The following is a 22,290-nucleotide window of genomic DNA, read 5'->3' as shown; positions in this document are numbered from 1 at the left end:
TTACAATCAAAGTATCCAAAGTCTGATTTGGGTTTTCAATTGGAAAGATGTTCCATTATAGCAAACAAAAAATAAAACTTTTTTAATCACCACACTATGGTCTTTTTGAGCCGTTTGTGTTTTGCAGATTGACGCAGCGTATAATGTCGAAGCTCAGGCTCGCTCGCACACGACCGACCGCTTCGTCTTCTCGACTGCTTATTAACTGACACTGTTTATTGCATCCACCCGATGCTTTTCTTTGCTCCGAGGACGTGTTGGCTCATTAATGGCTGCTAAACTTCGTTATTACCCTCGTCAGGCCAATTAACAGTAAACCCGACATGACAGCGTCTTTTCATTGACTACTTCCCCGCTACTCTCTCCTATTCTGTGACATGATGGGTCAGGACAGAGTGGAACAACATCCTTCATTCGAAATTAAAGCCTATGGAACACTTGATTAACATTGTTTGGTGGATCTTGAAGGTTTTGGACACCTTCGGGGTACGTTCCGACTAACTGTTGTTGCGCTGTCAAGTCCGGACTAATCCAATGCATGAAAACATCACAAGGATCAAGAGTAGCTTGTCTGTGCCAAAAATTAGTGTAGAGCAAATATGGCAGATGCATGGCACTCAAAGATAGCTGCTATTGATAACATTTTCTTCCTCTCTAAGCGTCAGCGTATTTTGCTTTGTGGGGGGATTTAGATGCCTCTCAAAACCAGTCCAAAGTGTGGAAATAATTAGGCCTCCGAGGGGGGAAGCTTTGTAATTACACTGACGATCGAAAATGCTCAGTGGGAAAACATGAAAAACATGGCGGGACTGACGAATGACTGAAGGAACTGTAAACACAGTCTGCTTGGCGGTAGGGGGTTAGTTTTCACGCTTGAGGTCTTGAAAGTGGTCTTATTTTGATAGCGCACACCACAGAGCTATATACACGTGTACATTTTTGCTGTACTTTTTAACTGCTATACTGAAACTCACTGTTGTTGCTTGTACTTAAACATTGAAGAAAATAAGTATTTGAACACCCTGCTATATTGCAAGTTTTCCCACTTAGAAATCATGGAGGGGTCTGAAATTTTCATCGTAGGTGCATGTCCACTGTGAGAGAGATCATCTAAAAAGAAAAATCCAGGGATTTAAGGATTTATTTGTGTGATACAGCTGCAAATAAGTATTTGAACACCTGAGAAAACCAATGTTAATATTTGGGACAGTAGCCTTTGTTTCCAATTACAGAGGTTAAACGTTTCCTGTAGTTAGTTGTTCACCAGGTTTGCATACACTGCAGGAGGGATTTTGGCCCAGTCCACACAGATCTCTAGATCAGACAGGTTTCTGGGTTGTCACTGAGAAACACGGAGTTTCAGCTCCCTCCAAAGATTCTCTATTGGGTTTAGGTCTGGAGACTGGCTAGACCACGCCAGAACCTTGATATGATTCTTACGGAGCCATTCCTTGGTTTTCGTGGCTGTGTGCTTCGGGTCATGGTCATGTTGGAAGACCCAGCCACGACCCATCTTCAGTGCTCTGACTGAGGGAAAGGGGTTGGTCCCCAAAATCTCACAATACATGGTCGTGGTCATCCTCTCCTTAATACAGTATAGTCGTCCTGTCCCATGTGCAGAAAAACACCCCCCAAAGCATGATTCTCCCACCCCATGCTTCACAGTAGGTATGGTGTTCTTGGGATGGAACTCATCATTCGTCTTCCTCCAAACACAGTTAGTGGAGTTATGACCAAAAAGTTGAATTTTGGTCTCATTTGGCCACAACACTTTCTCCCATGACTCCTCTGTATCAACCAAATGGTCATTGGCAAACTTAATTTTCAGACCGCTCCATGATTTTTAAGTGGGAGAACTTGCAATAAAGCAGGGTGTTCAAGTACTTATTTTCTTCACTGAGCATGAGATTTATTGTTAAGCTAGCAGCCCATGCAAAAACAGCTAGATGTCAGCGGTTCAACACACAGAAGACTCCAGGATGTGATGGAGGTTGATGAGATCAAACGTTTTCAATGAGAATTGGTTTTAAGTACAAATTAGGGCTGAATGAAGCGCGAAGACATCAAAGACAAAGACTCATTAAAGATGATAACGATGACGGGGGGATTGCTATGGGCTAGTTGTTTGGGTGTGGGAGATGTGACATTCACCCTATTGGGGGTCTCACCTAACACAGCAGTGGGGACCAGCGGATCGTTGGGCACTGTGGGAAGGAAGCACCGTGAGGAATTGTCTGCAACTGATTTTAGGATTCAAGACGATGAAAAACGGTTACATTTTGAACTACATGTTGTTCCGCAGGTTCCAGGGATGACTAAAAAGGGATAAGGTTAAACTTCTCTCAGGAACAAAAAGTCGCCCCGCTCTCAATAAAGAAAAAAATTAAAAGAAGCTGCTCATAGAGTCTTGCATCTCGAGTCCATTTGTGTTTTAAATACTATTATTCTGACATAGGCTGCCTGAGACCTCAAAAAAACTGAAAAACGACACATGCCATAAAAATGCAAGATTAACAACACCACGTTTCAATGTTTTGCGACACTGAGGCTTTCTATGGCTTGGTAGGAATGTTTGGAATAAACCAACGTACATCTGTTGTTGTGGTTGTGCGAGTCCATGAAGGTCACCGCCATGGGGTCCTCCGCGTGCAGGGTGCTCTGGTCGGCGTAGCTGCGGTCCATGGCGTTCACCATGTGTGTCATTTCCTGGCGGGTGGTTCCGATGGCGTCCTTGCGCTTCTTAGCCAGCTTCCTGTCAGGGGGGGGGGGAAACAAACAAAAAAGACAAATCGGAGTCAAATAACATGCAAACTGATTATTATTACATTGCATCAGCTGGCCTGCAGGCCACTACTTCACTTAATCATTACAATTTTTCACTTTCCATGAAATATACCACATTTCCTCATATAGCGGTAGGGGGGTTATTGTAATTTATGCAATTGCCTATTTGGGGATTGTCAGGGCATTATTTTACAGTCAAATTATGTTTTTTATTTCTCATTTAAACTAGCTTTATACTATTTTGCAAGGAAATCAAATCTTCTTTAAGCTTATCCAGGTCTCCTAATCACTCGTACAATAATAGCCAATCAGATAGCCGCATTGTCTTAACCCCTGGCTTGACGCGACCCTGCTGCCATGTTTTTCCCACAAGCAATACTGGTTGTCAGTAGCGTGCGCTTGGAAAAGTTAATGTTACGAAGAAAAAGGTCCTCAGATGCGCTTGGGGAATGTGCAATTCTGATGAAAGATATCCTTCTAGGTTACAAGGGGCCGGGTTGATTCATTTTCCAAAGCCTAAAACACAGATGATGAAGTGTCTACGATGGAATAAGGCTCGCGAAAGAGCGCACGTACAATTAAATGTGGACAATATCAACAAATACTAGGCTGTATGTTCGAAGGTAGTAAGTGAGGGAGAAGTATCTTCTCTGAGTTTAATTTCATTATTATCAGTGCCTTATACATTGTAGGAGAACAACTTTCACTTTGTTAGCATATCACTGACCTGCTGAATGAAGTGTGTCATGTTTTATGCCTAAGAGTCGGGTTAGTGAGACGTAAATGTGCGAAGTCAAACTTTTTCATCGTAAATCGAACCTAATTCACTTATAAAGACGACAATGATATTACTTGTGATTTTTCCAATTAAAAAGTACTCACTCTGCTTTACCTGCCCAGTACGATTCCACTATTTTATCCTGTTGGATTCCAATATGAAGTTTGTGAGGCGTCAAACTTTTTTGCATCGATCGCCAACATTTCGCTGGAACTGACATTGCGTCCTGCTTCGTCCAAAATCTTAATTCCGTGTACATATCCTTGCGTGAAATAGTTGAGAACTCTCTTGGACAAGTCTGATGCATTTGGTAAGAAACATATCGCAATATCTGGAAAACGCGACAGAGAATCAACTTCAAACCTTCCTGTTCTGTTCATTTCCCATTTTGGATTTGAGGAGTAAAGCTTGTGGGACATGGCAACTGTAGCTAAGGGAGCGGGGCTTAAGATCGCCAGTCGGAAAGGTCCATTGTTCAAGTAATTTTTCATGAATGAAAGTGTCGTTTAACAAGCGTAAAGCTAACTCCCGAATACAACGATTACTGCACAATAATATAGTACTAGTTTAGTATCTACTGGTGTGTCTTGGTTAACAACACAAATCAAATGGGCTGAGCGGTTAACATTAAAATGACCGTTTGCGAGGTACAAACTAACAACCCGCTGAGAGTTGATATAAAACAGGTATTCAAACTATTTGCCTAAAGCGGGTGAGCCATCTGACTATTAATTGGGGCGCAGCACCCATGAGGAGGACGGCCGCTATTTGAGGAAATATAACATACGCGGCATCTAGCCTAGCCGTGGGCTGCAGGCGGCTGATTCAAGATGCAAAGGGAAAGGAGAAGAAAAGAGGAGAGGAAGAAATAAAGAAGAAGAGGAAAAGAAACAGGCAAGGATGGCAGATGAGAAATAGCGGACGGAAGCATGTAGCAGGCTCAGCTGGAGGAGCAGAGGGAAGATGGGCTTGAAGAAATAACCCTTGACCTCAGTTTAGCCAAAGAAAAAGCCCTTCCCAGTCAGTGAGATGACATTTTAATGCCGTGTCAAAGGCTGTGAGAAAGTCAAACAATTCTTCATTTATTTGGCAGCAGCCATTTATAAAACTCCCAGTAGAAGGACACCATTTACTAAACACGCTATTGATCATAGAAAGCTTGTTTAGGGTTAGGAGAGATGCATCATAGTCGGACACCTTCCCATTTTTCTCTACAGGCTGTTGTCGTATAACACAGCGAAATAGAGGGGAAAAAAGGATTAAATGGAGGAGAAAGCGCACAAAGAAAGGGTGCAGGAATCTAAAGTGTTGCCCAGAGAATACAAAATAACAGTTTGATATCTAAACAGCGAGATAACATTCCCAGGGGGTCCAATCCATCAAATCCCAAGGAAAAAAATAAGACTTGCGAGGACTTTGAGCATGACAAAGCATGCGGGAAAGTTCTGCACCCAGAGCCGGAGATAAGTATCAGTTCAGGCAACTTCAACCCCACTCACTTGATTAAGTTCCTATTTGTTATTGATCCACTAACAATAGAAATTAGAACCATTTTTATAGGGAATTCAACAACAATCCCTTTGACAGGTTCAGTAAATTGCCGGACTGATACGCTTATGCGGCTCTGACTTCTTCCCCGTAGACAGGCGGGAAGCATGCTGTGGTTTTTCTTTTTTACCTCTTTTGCCCTCAAAATTCACCAACGCCACCGCCAAGACCACACACACACACACACACACACACACACACACATACACACATATATTCGACACACTCATAGACCCACAGCAACTGCACTGACCAAGTAAGACAAAATGCCAAGTAGAAAAGAGTACAACTACAAAGAGACAAGATATATTTTAAACATCATATTCATATCAGGTAAAGACCGACCCAAAAGGCGACTGTGACCACAATGATAATTTTTTTAAAACACTATTTATTGGGATTACGGTATTCTTAAATGACTTTCTCTGAGTAGTGGAACTTCCAAACACTTTTAATCCAAAAACATTTTTGACTTCTACTTGAGTTGTGTCGTCGTTTTTGTTCGAAACACTAATTTCACTTTCGTTACATTCCGCTCACGAGTTATATTTCTATTGTATTCAGTTATTTCTCTCTATTATTCATGCCATGACATATTTATTCCCGTTCGTCAGAGAGACTTGTGCCTCGAGCGCTTTCACGTGAACCCTTTAGGCAATCGAACATAACCACTGGCAATGTTTCACCAATCAAACGTGGACAGACAGTCCCGAACTCTATGGCCCCACACAGACGCAAAAATTGCAAAGTGATGCGAATACGTGAAATATGAGAGGCGGCAACTCAACTCGCAGTCAAAAGAAGCTTAAAAAATTCAATCTTTGCACTTGGGAAAACTTGCTGTGGTTTTCTTTGTAATTTCTGCTTTTTGTGACATATATAACTCCAATCCTAAAGCCCTTGCACTGACTTCCAGTCAGCTTTAGAATAGATTTGAAAGTTCTGCTACTGGTCTATAAATCACCAAATGACTTAGGTCCCGAATACATGAAAGAGATGCTTACGGAATACAAACCCAGCAGAGCTCTGAGATCGACTGATTCGGGTCAAATAGTGGTGTGCAGAGTCCAAAGCAAACATGGCGAAGCGGCATTTCGGTGTGAATGTTTTTAAAGCTAGGTTGAAAACTCTTCTTTTTTCTCATGATTTTTAGAATATATCCACTTTTTGATCACATTACTTGCACTGTATGTGGTCTTTTTTTTTTTAAATATGTTTTGTCATTTTTATTGTTTCTATCCCGTTTTAAATGTTTTATCTCTTTGTTTTCAAATGCCTTTATTCAAGTAAAGCACATTGAGTTACCTCGTGTATGAGTTGCGCTATACAAATTAATTTGCTTTGCTTATTTGTTCAGATTTGCCATTGGCTTAATAAACATTCAGAAATACTGCTTCATTGATCCTCAGAGGAGATTTTGCATGCAAATTATTATTATTTCTAGCAGCTGCTATAAAATGCAACACTACTAACACCTTTTTTTTTGCCACAAAGAGAAGGCGATTTTACTGTAGTTTAATTTTACTTTACTCTAACATCCAATCAGTAATATTATATTACAATAACCAGACTTTTTGGAGGTTCCACTGCATTTTATTTTCCCTGGAATATTAAAGATACCCTTCCAGACCAAAATAATGTTCATGTTGTTCTTAAGACTTTTTAGTCACAGCCAGTGAGAGCAAAACCATAGGAGAGGGGGAGAGAGAGAGAGAGAGAGAGAGAGAGAGAGAGAGAGAGAGAGAAAGAGAGAAACAAAGTAGTGTCAATAAGACAAACCACCACAGGAGTAAAACAAAAGCCCCCCACAACGAAAACAGGCCACAGCGGCTCAGATCCACCCGAGTGTCCATGATACCTGTGACTTGATGGGCGGATGGATGGTCACATGACTACATGCACACAAAGAGCTACAAGTCACAAGTGCAGCATTCTTTTTTCAAATAACACGCTCAGGCCCGTGTGGTCCCCACTTCAGCCTGCTTTGGGGGACAGCTTGGGCCCTTTAGCGAGACGTCTGCCTCAGAGCGACTTTGGAGCATGTGGAGGACACCGGAGGGGGGCCGGGGGCAATTCACATTCAGTTCAGTCCCTTTCGATCACATCTCTGACGGTTTTGTACGCCCGTTGCTATTTTCCCCATTCACTGATGGCTGCCAAATATGTCCGAATGCACAAAGAGCTGACACGACTGAGGCGGCAGTGAATTGTCCCCGACCCTGGCGGGGGCGTCAATGAGGATGGCTTTGGCTGGTTGGTCAGAGCTGAAAAAAACGTGTGTTTTGTCTTGAAAAAAGTATACTGCATCTTTAAAAACAAAAACAAAAAAATAACAACATCTAGCCACTAATTAGCCCAGTAAGAGATCAGCAGCTGGACGCAGCTGATTGTTGGCTCGCTTGTTGTTTACTTACAGGTAATACGAGTATGAATAGTAGGTCCTCCTGGGGTTGTGAGCCAATCAGAAAGCAAAGAGACATAAGGGTCATGAATATGCAAATGAGGACAACGCCGTCCTGTCCCAACCAGCAACAACAGAAACAGAAGAAAGCATCTTTGGGTCATGCAAAAAAAAAAAAAAGGATTCCTTTCAACACTAAGGGGCATATCTTTTCCCCCCAAAAATACAAAAAGAAAAGATAAATAATTTTACTTATAACAATGAACTCATTCTATGATGGTTAAACTTCCTCGCTCTGATTTTTCACTTTCACCATCGCTGCTATCTTGCTAGCTGCCGTCTCTCCATCATCCAGATTAGAGGCTGATTTGACCTTTAACAAGTATGATGTCATCGCTTTGCCATCTGGTCCCACCATTTTAAAGATGCAGTATTGCTCAAAAGTTGTAAAGCGGTTCAAGTGACAATGGATATTGATCTCCCCAAAGACTCTACTAGAAAACAATTGCCATGATTTGATCAATGTTATTATATTGTGATAAACCTTTGCTACAGTTAAGCTGCACCACAGCAGACAATGAGCCAGGTCAAGTATCTCCATAACTGAGTGATGAGAGAATAAAGAACCCATCTCTCAAAGCAATGAAGGTTTTGGACCTTTTTAACACCCGGTTGCTCCAAATCGCTTAATCCTCAATCCTCCGTTTAAAATTTCGTGAGGGTTATCAGGCCACAGTAGCCAACGTGGATGTCTGGTGTCAAACAGATGAGTGCACCATCAAAATGGTGCCACTTGCTAAAAAAATTCTAAGTTTTGTATATACAAAAGTATACTTTGACTATACTTTGGTTGAGACAAGCTGGAACACTTCTATCAAATTATTTTCAATCATACGGGTTCACATTATGGTCGCAGGTGAGCCCGAGCCCGAGGTACAAACCCGGACAGGTCGTTGGCCAATCGCAGAACAAGGTCTCAAATATTCATTGGAAAGTGGATTTCGAATGGGAAGTTAATTATTTTTGCATGCGTACATTTTACAGCAATTACTCAAAGTTTCTGTTCAAAAAGAACATTTTTTGTTGTGTCAAGCATGTGTGTTGCGTGAGCGTGCAGGACTGTAGTAGACGAACGAATGAACAAGTTCGTAAATAATGCAGATTGCACGTATTGCTGGAGGCCAATTCATGTTTATTTACTTTTGTGGGATTTTCACTCCTTCCGGTGATGCATGACTCCTGTCTGTTTCACTTAGAAAGAAGGACCGCTGTGCACTGGTTTCCCGAGTTATAACCAGGTTCAGTCGCCACGTGGGGGCGCTGTGCACCAAACTACTGCATTATCCTGATGCACACGTTTACACTATGAGCAAATAACATCTACAATATCGTTAGGAGGTAAAAAAAATAAATAAAATACTTTTAATACTTAAACAGCATGATCATTTCGTGATAGATTCCTTGTCCGTTTTCCATAATAAGTGAATTGAGTTATTAGCTTTTGCATTTGTAGCCTATTTTAATGACATTTCTTAGTTCTGGGCAATTGGGGGCTCCCACCTTTTAACACTAACACTGAACGGCAGAGTATGTAAATGAACATGCATCATAGATTTCTTCAGGAGAGCATTTGTGATGTCTTCCGTCTACTACGCTGTCTCACAATATCAAAACTTTTATTTGTTATTACCGCCATAATCAATATGGAATGCTCTGACTCTACCATAGTCGTAGTTTCTTGAACCAAGGCGAGAATTATAAAAACATGGAAAAAAAATAGTTCTACAGGGAGATCAACTTTCATGGTGGATGAATGGAAGATGGAGTTACTACAGCAAATAATGAGACCAACACAACAACAATGAATTCAAGTGCAGTGGTCTGTGCACGTTTTTTCACCTGCATGCGTGCGCGGTGAGGTATCAGGAACATTTCGAAGTGGGGGTCTCACTCACCTTTTCTTGACCAATAAGATGGCAACAAGCACCAGCAGTATGAAGACGAGGACACCGGCGCTGATACCGGCAATCTTCACCACACGGTCCGTCTGCTTGGCGGGGTCCGGGATGACTTCGGGCTCTTCGGTCGCACCTTCAGCATAATGTCATCTCATCAGTGTTCTGCTTCTCATTTCTTATCCAAACTTCTTACCACTGAGTTCAAAGATCGTCCATTATATTATGATTATGGAAAATAATTCATTTGTATCATTTTTGTCTGTATTTATGAGGAACAAAAGTAAAAAATGTAATTTTTAAAAAATCATATTCACTCAAATTCAGCCCTCTGTAAAGCAAATGTTAAAGGAAGTAATGAAACGCATGAAAATATTTTGCACTTTATATCAAGTGAATATCAAGATTAATATTCCTGCCAGCATAAATATCATGGTAACTGTCATTCATGATGCAAACAGCTAAAGCTTCTGTCTGGGGAGCTTATGAAGCTCAGCCATATTTAGATTAGTGATAATAGCAACAGTAAGCTCATTAAAATCAAACCAAAGTGTCTTTTCTTTTGTTGTAATAATAAAGACGTCTTCAGTGCCATGAAAATTTCATTTGCCCGCTTTTGAAATTCTCATGTTTTTGCATAGTTCCCTCACTTTAAGATCATCAAAAAAATAAATAACAAAGGTGACTTGAATAAATACAAAATGCAGTTTTTGAATGCTATTCAACGCGGCGGAACAGTGGCTCAGCTGGAAAGCGCCTCACAGTTCTGAGGCCCCGGGTTCAATGCCGGCGCCACCTGTGTGGAGTTTGCATGTTCTCCCCGTGCCTGTGTGCGTTTTCTCCGGGTACTCCATTTTCCTCCCACATCCCAAAAACACGCAACATTAATTGGACACTCTAAATTGCCCGTAGGTGTGATTGTGAGTGCGGCTGTTTGTTTTGATGTGCCCTGCGATCGGCTAGCACAACAGTTGTTCCGCGACCCTTGTGAGGATAAGCGGCTGAGAAAATGGATGGATGGATGCTATTCAATGCTACCTGGCCCTGTGTGGGAAAAGTAATTGCCCACCTTGTTAAATGATGAATTACCAACTATGGCTAATAGCATTTTTGACTATTTTTTACTATTACCAGGTTTGATTACCCCTGGACCTGTTCAATAAAAAAAAAAAAAAGTCACTTCAATTAAACCTGTTGGACAAAATGAAGTGATGCAAAAGATCTAAAAAGGGGAACAACAAAATGCCGCAAGGCTGAGAAATTCAAGAACAGATGAAATGTAACAGAATTGAGATCCATCTGTCTGGGAAGGGTTACAAAGCCATTTCTAAAGCTTGAGGACTCCAGAGAACCACAGCGGGATCCATTGTCCACAAATGGAGAAATTATCGATCAGTGAAGAACCTTCCTAGAAGTGCCACGCTGACAAAAATCACCCCAACAAACAGCAACGACTCATCAAGGAGGTCAGAAAGGAACCAAGGACAAGCTCCTGTGCTCCTGTATTTTGCCCTAATACTGTTACCAGTTATTTTGATACATTTGGAATACAGCAAATACAGTAAAGCACGAGAACAGCACACGATGTAGTTGTTATCCTGTTGATTATAAAAGCACAAGGCTGCTGTGACGCTCCTAATCTCTACTTAGTGATCTCATAACACCAAAATAGTTTGTATTGCGCCGTAAGAACATTAGTGTATTATATTAATCCAAATAATCCAAAATAAAGACAAATGCAAAACTCGATTTCATGCCGCGTATTCATCGAACCCTAATCCACTTTGGATGCTCAATATCAACAAGATAAACGTAATCTGTTGTTCTTTTTATCTGCGTCCATGTTTGTCGGCATGTTATTCGGTTGTAAAATGTTTCTGATGTTGAGATCTTTTGAAAATGCCCCAATGCCCCCCTGCAACATTACATAACGTTATTATATGACTACAACAAACGCGGTACAGCTGAACCACAGGATCACTTACCAAAAAGTGTATCACACAAATTGAGTTTTTTTTTTTGGTTACTCAATCAAATGGGAACTATTAAAAAAAATGTTGATTTATCGAAGAATAATTGGGATTTACAGAGGATATAATAATATATGCTACATAGAAGAAAATGAACATTTATGCATGTAGCCTTGTGTAATGTTAGTCTACAGGCCACAACGTCCAGTTAAATACAATATAACTACATGAAACAACAGAGGGTATACATCGATAAGCTCATGATCATTTCATTTAAGCTCCATGACCTTGATGGGGAAAAAAAGTGATCAATAAAGTCTGAATGTGTAGATTATATATAGAAAAAAAAGAGGGCACTAGAACAGGGGTGTCAAACTAATTTCTCTCATGGGCCAACGTTGTAGTTCGGGTTGCCCTCGGAGGGCCGTTTTGACTGTGAAACAATACAATTTAAATAATTAAAAATGTATTTTAATCGTCTCATCATGTTTACATCGTCAATTTATGAACCAGAATCCGAATCAGAAATCAAGGGTAACGTGTTTTTCGACTATTCATGTTTGGTGACACAAGATTGCTTGTAAGATCTCAATTTGATCATTTATGATATATGACAATTAGGTAATTTTGGTACAGATCTTTACAAGAATCACGGAAAAGGAAACTCTAGATTTGGCTTCGCGGGCCGCATGAAATCACGTGGTGGGCCGGATCTGGCCCCCGGGGCCTTGAGTTTTACACCTGTGCACAAGATCAAGAGTACAGATGATGCATAACTACATCAAATTCACATCGGTTGTGTGTGTATTATTAGTATTACTATACTGTATTGTTTCAGCAAATTTTGAGACAAGTAACAGATGAGATTAAAGACCGAATAGGGGAAAAAAATTAATAAGATTCCGAGTGACCTCATCATAGCCGCACTAGCTTTTAATTCCTTTAAAAAAAAAATTATCCAGGTCAGTACACTAACAGTCACATGTACATACACAGGGAGCAAAAAGTCCCCGAGGCAGCGATGACAATACACAATAGCCGAGATGACCCAATAGGACCACTAACACTTAATCCTCCCTCCCGGATGCACGCCTCAGTGCGCCCACACTTGCAGACGGGCAAAGGCAGAAAGGAAGGCACGGTCGTCTGACCTCTGCGACCATTAGTGAGCCTTCCTCCCTTATCAACCGTGACAATTTCTATTCTGTCACTTTGATCATATTTCCAAATCATCAGGCCACGCGGCAAAAAGGGACGGTGACCTCCAGTATTCAACAGACGCGACTACCAGGACGTGACAAAGGTAACATGAGCTCCTCTGATTGTCCTCCCATCAGAGAAGGAAAATGAGACTCCCTGTTAGACTTTTACAACTCCCTGGGTAAACTTTCATGTCTGTGTGCCCTCAAACTCAACCTACGGGGCCTGCAGGAGCATTTGATCCAGACCAGCCACGTAATTTTAAAAATAGAAACTTGGTGCGACTGTTTTACGAGCTCTCAAAACGGTGAACTCACAAATGCTCATAATACTGTAGCTTGTACCATAACACACATTTGTGAGGTCTAATGCAGGGGTGCCCAGACTTTTTTTTACCCCAAAATCTACTTTTCAACCAGCCAGCCTCTTGCGAGCTACCGACGACAGGGGGATGGCGATGATGATTTTAAGGTTAATGTTATGTTGCCTCCTATATTTAAAACACAGAATTAGCTTTTTCTGCACTGTATTGTCTATGTTTTCATACTGGATCAGGATGTGCCAAGGTGGAATTTTAAAATGACACAGCCGCTCATCCTGCACTTTCTACTTTGGCTTCAGACCTGATGTTTCCCACTCGGAAAAGAGAAAATCTCGTCCGGTTTAACCACTATTTCTTCAATTATTCACATACTCGGACAGTTATTGCATCTTAAAACAACATCATTTCTTTTTTTAACTTTCTCATAAAATAAGCAGCATGTCTCGCTGGTCTTTGCCCTACGTTGCCCAGACTGTGTTGCTAACTAAAGCAGCGGTGGTGGATGCTCTCATTATAAAACACATTGATGGGCTGCCTAAGTACTGTAACATTTGTAATTATGAGTGTACGTCTTTAAGAGCAAGGGGTGGGGGGTGTGGCGGAGCAGCGGTCATTGTTAGAGAAAGTTCTGTGTGCTGCCTAAAAGAAACCAGTGTCTTCTTCTTTTCCTTTTTTATAGTACGTATGTGAATTGTGCCATTGGCTGCAACAACCAGTCATCCCTCACTCATTGATTCACATTGCAAAATGCCACAAACTGAATAGCTGGATGTTATACTTTCAATTTGCATTGGGTTCTTATTTTTTTTGCGTGCAATGCAGAATATCTGCAAAGAGACAGCATCGGCGGAGTAAAATTTTTTTTGGGATGCCATCTTGCGATTGACCAAGACTGCCTTGCAATCTACTCGACGCATTGAGCACGCCTGGTCTAATGCCTCCCGCTTTTAACCTACTTTGTGGACACTTTTACAATTCATATCTGATATATTTAAAATCAGGTGGACAAATAATATATAATTGATGGCACTGGACAACACCTGACCAGGAACCCTTGACTGCTGTCCATCCGGCTATATGCTCCACAACTCCGCCGTTATGGAACAAACAACCAAGTCCTCTTTGATGATTCACTCTGTGGCAATTAAGGCTGACTGTACTCGAAACAATGTTCCATTTTACAGTCTAGTTTAATAATCCTTCAAGGTCTAGCAGGGCAAAGCAAGATCTGTTCGTTCATTCAAGGCTGACAATCCTTTTTTTTTATATTATCACAATGATGAGACAATTGGCCGTGTGCGCCGACTGACCTTTTCACTTAGCCATTTAAATGGAATGACGTCTACATCCATGTCATTAAAATATGGAGTATCTACAGCCATGATCCCAACCACAGAACTTTTCACTCAACACCAGAATCCGCTTGCCATAACACGATCTTTTGTTAACATGGATCCGGATGCAGGTTCCCCCTCCCCGATCCCCCACCTCCCTATTTATAACCTGATCCATGGCGGTCGCCATTTATAAAATCTTTCCTCAAAACAACTAAATGCGTATTTTCCAGGTAAAACAAGCTCCTTTTAAAACCAGTGTATTAAGCTGTCAAACATATGGCAACAGATGAAAAGCATCACATTTAGACACCATGCACACACTGATCCTCTGCGCACACACGCACACATTACTCTCTCTCGCGTAATATCTGTCTCTAATACTCATGATGCGGATGTCCACTCTTATGGAACACTCGGGTGGCTAAGAGGATGATAAGTTGTTAACACAGTTCACAACAATCCGTTATTAAAAAGAAAAACCCATAAGAGACAGGAAAAAAAAAACCCATCTAAATACACTGATTTAATTTTTAACCAAACAAACTACAAAAACAGAAACACTAATAAAAATGTATCTAAATTGGAATGAGGGAATTCAATGTTCTTACCTTTAGTAGCAAGCCTCAAACACTGGGTTTTAGTTTCCTGGAAAGGGGGGGGGGGGATTAGTAACCAAGCAAACTCCCGCGACCCTTGTGAGGATAAGCGGCTAAGAAAATGGATGGATGACTATAAATAACGGCTCCATAAAGCATTAACCGTAAGTTCGAAAGAAGCATTAGCAGTGATGACTGTAGAAATGATGCTAGGGCTTTTTATAAGCTCACGGATAAAACAGTCATGGGGTAAAATAGTTTTCATTGGAGTATTCACCCGCTCGGTGCTGCTAACAGCTTGCAGGTATATGTTGTAGTTCTTCCTGGGAGCCAACGGAGGGTTCCAGAAACCCTAGGGACGAAAAGGCAATCGTTAAGACAAAAACTTCACCTCAGCGTTCCCAAACGTGGGGACCCCGGCATAATATGCGGTTAAGCTGAAAGCGACGTGCCTGGTACGTCTTGTTGTCGCCGACCGTGAACGGGAGCGGCTCAGGGAGGTTGCTGGGGGACAGCTGAGCGGCGTAATAGTACGGGGATCCGCCGGTAGATGCGCTGAGGTAGGAAACTGGAACCTGGGAAACGGAGCGGAGTGAAAAAAAAACATCATTTAGAAATATGTAAATCGTGTTGGGCGTCTACTACAGCCAAAGGATGTTTATAACTACCTCAAAACAGTCGGAGGAGGCTTGCCGACGTGTACGCCGGGGATTCACTTGCTCCACGACAATCTGGTAAGCACTGTAAGAAAAAATATCAAATTTAGTATTTATTTTATATACACAGAATTTAATAAAGTTGAGGGGAAAAAAATACCCTGTAGCTTCACGAGATTTTTGCATTTGCTATGATTGACAACTTGGGAGAAATCCCTTTTGTGGTTATCAGGCAAAATTAAAGGTAAATGTTTGGTGTGGCGGCATTTGGTAAAGCGTTGGCCTCACAGTTCTGAGGACCCGGGTTCGATCCCGGCCCCGCCTGTGTGGAGTTTGCATGTTCTCCCCATGCTTGCGTGGCTTTTCTCCAGGTGGGCACTCCGGTTTCCTCCCACATCACAAAAACATGCAAAAACATTAATTGGACACTCTAAAATTGCCCCTAGGTGTGATTGAGAGTGCGGCAGTTAGTCTCTATGAGTCGCGCGATTAGCTGGCGACCAGTTCAGGGTGTACCCCGCCTCCTGCCCGTTGACAGCTGGGATAGGCTCCAGCACTCCCCGCGACCCTCGTGAGGATAAGCGGCCAAGAAGATGGATGGATGTTTGCTGTATATGTAATATTACATAATTCCCATTACCTTATTGGTGCACCTTTAGCCTGGGCAGGTTTCAGCAGAACAGTTATGGTTGTCGCAGTTTCGTTCAGAAAGGCCTCTGATCCGTCATATTCATCGATTGTTGGGGCTAAAAACAGACAACACGTTTCCAAGTGACTGCCCATTTTATCAATCTATTCATAGGTGATAAATGATCAATCAAGATATGTCATACCTGAAATATTAGTAGTCACATTCAGAGTGGTGGCAAGACCAAATCCTTTGGAGGTTGACGCTCGTATGGAGAACTGGTAAGTGACCCCCGGGTGCAGCTGAGAGAAGAGGTGATGGGTGGCGTTGGACGGTAGGGACACGGTGAGTCCCGGCCGCTGCAGAGGCACCGACGGATCGAAAGAACGCAGGCCGCTGTAGCTGATCTGGGGTGGGGCAGAGACAGGACCACGCAGTTCCGCTGAACTCCAGCTACGCGTCTTTTCTTAACGGGAAAGTTTTTTCTATTGATAGTTACCTCGTATTGTATGATGATTCCGTTGGGCTCCGACGGTTCTTTCCAGTAAAGTAGAATTCTGTCCTCAAAGGGTGTGGCTCTTGCAGACTGAGTAGGAACCGGACCTGGAACTGTTAAAGACAAGACACAAAGTTGTTCAAATTTAAAAAATCATTAAAAAGGTATACATAGGCTATGTTTGTCAGCTACATATTGTAGTATATTAGAGGTTAATTTATGTTCTTTCAGACACACCAAAACCCATGCGATTATTAGATTTCAACGGAATTGTATTTTGCCCCTTTCAGGGCCCAGAAGGCATGTTCAAAAAAGGTATACTGTAATTTCCGGCCTACAGAGCGCACCTGATTATAAGCCTCACCTAGTACAGTTGTAAAGGAAATACCATTTGGTACATACATAAGCCGCAACTGTGTAAAAGCCGCAATTGCCCACATTGAAACACAAGATATTTACAAAGATAGATACACAGACTTTTCAAAGTTTCAATACCTTAGCTTAGCTTAACATAGCAACAACACAATAGCACAAACAGGGCTGGGGAAAAAAAAAAAAAAAAAAAACACACCAGGGAAAAAAAATAATAATAAAACAGCCGCGGCAGCTACACAGTAGCAACACAGTACTAACAGAGCCAGTTAAAAAAAAACATACCTAAATCACTGAGACGCGGCAGTAACACAGCAGCAACACGATAGCGCGGCACTAACACTAGCACGGCGGTAACAGGGTCAGTTAAAAAAAAAAACATACCGGTAAAAATCACTGAGACACGGCAGTAACACAGCAGCAACCCGCTAGCACATCGCTAAAGCTAGCGCAGCGCTAACAGGGTCAGTTAAAAAAAAAAAACATACCGGTAAAAGTCACTTCCTCGGCATATATATTCCCCTAGTCTCACGCTTACCTTTTCGCTCGAGTGCCCCCTTGTAGCTGTTAAAAAAAATGCAGAAATAAGACGCATCACCGCATAAACCGCAGGGTTGAAAACGTGTGAAAAAAGTCGCGGTTTATAGGCCGGAAATTACGGTAATTACATGTTTGTGCATATGGTACTCCAATACCACTTCACGAAAATCGCATAAACAGGTGCCCAGTACCATTGCAGCTGTACAGATACTTTAATAAAATGTCCAAAACCAAAATGCAGCTCACCATCTTCATCAGTTTGGATGATAGTTTCATCGCTCTCTTTGCGACCCTCTGGATTGGTCAAAATCATCTTTAGACTGACGTTGGTGTAAGGTGGCAGATTTCCTACGATGTGGCGCGGTGCTGCAAAGATTACAGTAATTCATCAAGGTCCGAATGATGTTGCGGGTCCATCAGTCTAATATACAGATAATAAATCACCAATGGTGTCGTCATACAGTACATTCGCTTAACTTTAGTGCAGGCAGTGCGGGTTCAGTTCCCAGTCAGTGACAAGTGTAAATAGGATCATTTCAGATGTAATAACACATGGCATGATACTGTATGTACCTTTCGGGTCCATGTCCAGGCAGTCCGCCTTGCTGCTGTTGTTAGCCGTCGTGTAGTGGTAACAGATTGTGACGTTAAAGGTGTGACAGCGGGTGATGTTGTAACCCAACGACTCCCAGTCCACAGCTATCACGCGTGACCTGGTCTCAGCGATCTTCAATCTCTTCGGAGTACGCATGGGTTCTAAAGAGTGGGAGTGCAGAAAGAAGGTGAAGACAAAGAAAAAATCTTTCAGCGGCTAATGGAAAAATGCTATAGGACCGAGTCTCGCTGCACAGTAAAATATGAGTAATTCCGTTATAGTCATGAGTTGGAACTGTTTCCTCTTCCTTTTCTTGCCCGTCAAGCAGCCACAAATAATTGGCAAATTGCCAAAAAATAGTTTTATTTCATTTTGTTGAACAAAACATTGGTTAACTTCTCTTTCTACTCGTCCGACTTAGCCCATTCTTGCGCAGCGTCCCATTTTTGGGACATCATGATTTTCACTCATTATATCCTTCAATATATCAAGATATTTAAGTGTTTTAATCGAAAGCCATAATTCGGTATCAGGAGAGGATAACTCATCGGTCAAAGTTAGCAGGGAGTTATTTCCCTTTCCTTCCTGACCCAACATGGCTGCCTCAATTACACATGGAGCTTTTTCCAAGACAAGAAAGGGAGAAAGGTCAGTATGCAACCAAGTTTGTCTTCAAAACGCTAATCCATCAGTATTATTAATGCGTAAGTGTCGTTCTAGAATAAGAATTATTTCATAAACATATCTCAAGTATGTACCACTTCACAGAACTGATAAGATACCCGTTCCAGTTTTGGGACGCTGCCTGCGAGCGGGTAAATCTTTTTTGCCCTGTGTTTCATACATTAAACGAAAAAGAAGTGTTATTTCCTTGATTGTGGCCTGTTAGGAGACTTTTATCTCAATAAGGCAAAAAAATTGTCACCCTGCCCATGAATGGGTAAATGTTACTTAAAACGTCGCCTGTGCAGTCAGTTCAATTAATAACGTTTCACAAGCAAACAAATGTAAATCAACATGGAAGTCAACCGGGCTCACTTTGCAAGTTTTGCTCGAGACATTTTCTACTTGCCAAGTTCTAAATATTTCAGATGGTAGCCTTGAGTCTAATATGTGTACAGTATATGCAACACGCGCTTCCTCATTAGGGGCAGAGCTGCAAAGGCTAGGCAGGAACCTCTAAGGGGCTGCCATCTTGTTACGGGCTAATCAGACAGCCCCTTTATTTAAGAGGCACGGCTACGACTCACTCAGCAGTTATACTCCTCAGTAAGGGTTAAAAGACAATTTATAGTTGTGTGGCTTAGCAGTTCCTGGCATTAATGTAATTACGCTGTTATAAACGCATACTGGAAACATTCATCTTTAGAAGGTAAAGGGACTATAAAGTGCATTGAAGTGGAAGAAAATCATGACTTGTCGTTTCTTTTTTTCCCCGTCTTGTCACATTGTAACCAATCTGCAGCTCAAATGTGATTCAAAAAACAAACCCGAGATAGCGGGGAAAAGGAGCAACAAGTTTTATGCGTCCCTGCGACGCACGTCCACGCCTCGCAGAGGAGACAGCGCAAGGACAAAAACGTGTCGCTTCTGTTGACAAGCCATTATCTGTCCATCGGTCACCGCACATGCAAGACACATCGCTGACACACTATTATTACCCATAAATATGTGTGCGTGTGTCACGGTGCCTGGAGCCATAACTCGGGTTAAGCTTGTGCAAAGGCTGTCCATCAGGTTGACCTAAGATTAGGGTCATTATTGTTTATATCTGTGTATCGGAAGGGTCCTCATCGTATTATTATAAATCAATATAATTTCCTCTAAACTCTGTGGACTGTGTAAAAACCTTTGTACCACCGATAAGAATGTATTGTCAAGGGCAACACTCGCGCTCTCTTTCACGCACACACGTGCACACACGGCTCGTATGGTTTGACATTTCGATTTAAATGACTCACTAATCGAAACGCATAAAGACATGAGGGGAAAACAACAGTGAAATAAACAAGACGAGAAGACGCAAGATGGAGGGAAGAAGACACCTTTGCAGCTAAAATGTGAAGACATCATCATTGCCTGCGCATGGATAGATGACATTTAAACACTCAAATCTCATATTTCTGCCTGTCTTTCTTTCTCCTCTTGCATCTTGTCCTTGCTTCACTTCCTTTGTCCCAATCAATAATTAGAGCAACTGATTGCTGAGTGTGCCGAAGCCAACGTTATTTTTTAAAATTAAAACTTTCTTTTTCCTCTTGTTTAGCCTGACGTTACCCAACAATGTTCAAACCAGGTGTTGTAATGTCTTCTGCTATTGCTTTTTTTCCTCATTTATCTCCAGGTTCCCCACCTAGAACCAAGCAGGTGTTAACTAGTTGCTGTTTGGTACTTTAGTTTAATCTTCTGTTGCGTCACCAATCAATCAGTGAAAGGAGAAATCCAGTGCTTTGCAGGAACAGCCGTGAGGCGGCCCAAGTCGAGGTTCCAGGCGCGGACGCCGTTGGCCCCGGACGCCGAAGCTAGGCTCAAGGCCTCCGCCGCCACAGAAGGTGGGCCACGGGCTCTGGCGGCGGGCCGCTAGCTGAGCTTCGACGTCTGGGGAGGTCTTTAGCCGAGCTTCGGTGGTGGCAGAGGCCTTTAGCGAAGCTTTGGCGTCCGGGGCTAAAGCGCTACGCTGCCTGGAAGCTCGGCTCGTGGCCCGCCGCCACCCGCTTCGTTAGCCCCGGACGTCAGAGCTAGACTAAAGACCTCTGCCGCCACCGAAGCTCGGCTAAAGGCCTCCCCAGACGTCGAAGCTCAGCTAGCGGCCCGCCGCCAGAGCCCGTGGCCCACCTTCTGTGGCGGCGGAGGCCTTGAGCCTAGCTTCGGCGTCCGGGGCCAACGGCGTCCGCGCCTGGAACCTCGACTTGGGCCGCCGCCGGAGCTCACTCGTCAGACTCCGCGTCATTCCCGTCTGAAGCTGACAGCCCGGAGCTCCCGGGGGCCTTTGTTTATGCACTTAGGTCGCGCGTAGGCCTTCAAGTAGTCAGACTCCCCGTTATTTCACCCGAAGAAGCATTTCAGGTAGAGGTTGACGATAGTATTGTCAACACGAGCCATATAGTCATTGAGCGTGCGGCTTTGTCCGGAGCGGGGTTGAAATAGTTTGGATCTTGTGGCCCGCGGAAGATTGATTTCGGTTTTGTCCACCTCAGGGGTAGGGTAGCCCCCAAGGATGACTACCAGTTTGTAGCCAGCCACTGCATCTTCAACCACCGTTCGATGGAGCATACGTAGCCCGTCTCGGTTTGCTTGTTCGTCGAACACCGTGTCGGTGGGGGTGTTTTCGTCGATGTCTTGACGGTATTTACGAACATCATGGCAAAGTAAGAACGGTTGAGACACCTGATGGTACGGGTGCATGGGCAGCTGGCTGTGTAGCAGATACTGCCGAGCGAGTAGTTCGTTGTGTTGCTTCACCGGTACGATTTTGGTGGTCCTCGTTAGCCATGCCCAGGCAGCCGGTGGTGACTTTGAGGGCGGCGTTCTGCCAAGTCTGGCGCTTCTTCCAGTACGATGGCTTGAGCGAGGGAGACTGCACTGGAGCGCCGTAGTTGAGGACGGACCTTCCGATGGCTTTGTACATCACGGTGAGCATCTTGGCACTTGGGCCCCAGTTTGCGGTATTGAAGGTCAACGTTTACAAAGAAAAATGCAGCCTGTTGGATTGTGTGTGGTTATTTTATATTGTGAGCTTTAACACCTGAGATGTCATGAAAGGCTTTTAAAATGTATTTGACAAATCTCTCTCTCACACACGCAGAAAAACATCAGTTCCAGATACATCATTGCTGTATGTTTTTTTGCTGTCATTTTAGCACTGGTTTATGTGCTCGGTTCATGTAGGGTTCAGACTTGAGCTGAAGTGAACCCAACTATACCAAAGTTCACTTGCAAGCCACCTCCCCAAGTGGTCTTGGCTCGCCTCTTTGATGTGTACCAAGAGTTCAGAAGATATGGTTCACGCTTGTGTTCATTCTAACCTAACCCAATGAGGGACGCGAGCTAAAATGCAAACCTCTTATTTCCCCAACCCATATTGCTTCTCATCCATGTCTATTTACTCAAAC

General features: G+C 42.8%; 1 protein-coding gene across 9 annotated transcripts in view; it reads right to left on the bottom strand.

Annotated features, from left to right (window-relative positions):
- The window catches only part of ptprk (protein tyrosine phosphatase receptor type K), a 104,545-nt gene that overhangs the window by 12,437 nt on the left and 69,818 nt on the right, over positions 1 to 22,290 (bottom strand). For 6 of the 9 annotated variants that reach the window (XM_061811377.1, XM_061811378.1, XM_061811381.1 and 3 more), the window contains 12 exons: positions 18,157 to 18,339; positions 17,830 to 17,949; positions 16,675 to 16,784; positions 16,381 to 16,582; positions 16,188 to 16,293; positions 15,560 to 15,632; positions 15,344 to 15,466; positions 15,169 to 15,243; positions 14,904 to 14,940; positions 9,467 to 9,602; positions 7,525 to 7,554; positions 2,592 to 2,752 (listed from right to left, as the gene is read on the bottom strand). In XM_061811377.1, coding sequence (XP_061667361.1) covers positions 2,592 to 2,752; positions 7,525 to 7,554; positions 9,467 to 9,602; positions 14,904 to 14,940; positions 15,169 to 15,243; positions 15,344 to 15,466; positions 15,560 to 15,632; positions 16,188 to 16,293; positions 16,381 to 16,582; positions 16,675 to 16,784; positions 17,830 to 17,949; positions 18,157 to 18,339 — 1,356 coding nt within the window. The remainder of the gene's footprint in view (positions 1 to 2,591; positions 2,753 to 7,524; positions 7,555 to 9,466; positions 9,603 to 14,903; positions 14,941 to 15,168; positions 15,244 to 15,343; positions 15,467 to 15,559; positions 15,633 to 16,187; positions 16,294 to 16,380; positions 16,583 to 16,674; positions 16,785 to 17,829; positions 17,950 to 18,156; positions 18,340 to 22,290) is intronic. The other 3 variants (XM_061811384.1, XM_061811385.1, XM_061811388.1) reach the window with 1 other exon arrangement.

The sequence above is a fragment of the Syngnathoides biaculeatus genome, chromosome 23 (genome assembly GCF_019802595.1).
Source record: "Syngnathoides biaculeatus isolate LvHL_M chromosome 23, ASM1980259v1, whole genome shotgun sequence".
Lineage (NCBI taxonomy): Eukaryota > Metazoa > Chordata > Actinopteri > Syngnathiformes > Syngnathidae > Syngnathoides > Syngnathoides biaculeatus.
The sequence above is the reverse complement of the archived record's forward strand: the minus strand, read 5'-3'. Positions and strand labels throughout refer to the sequence as shown.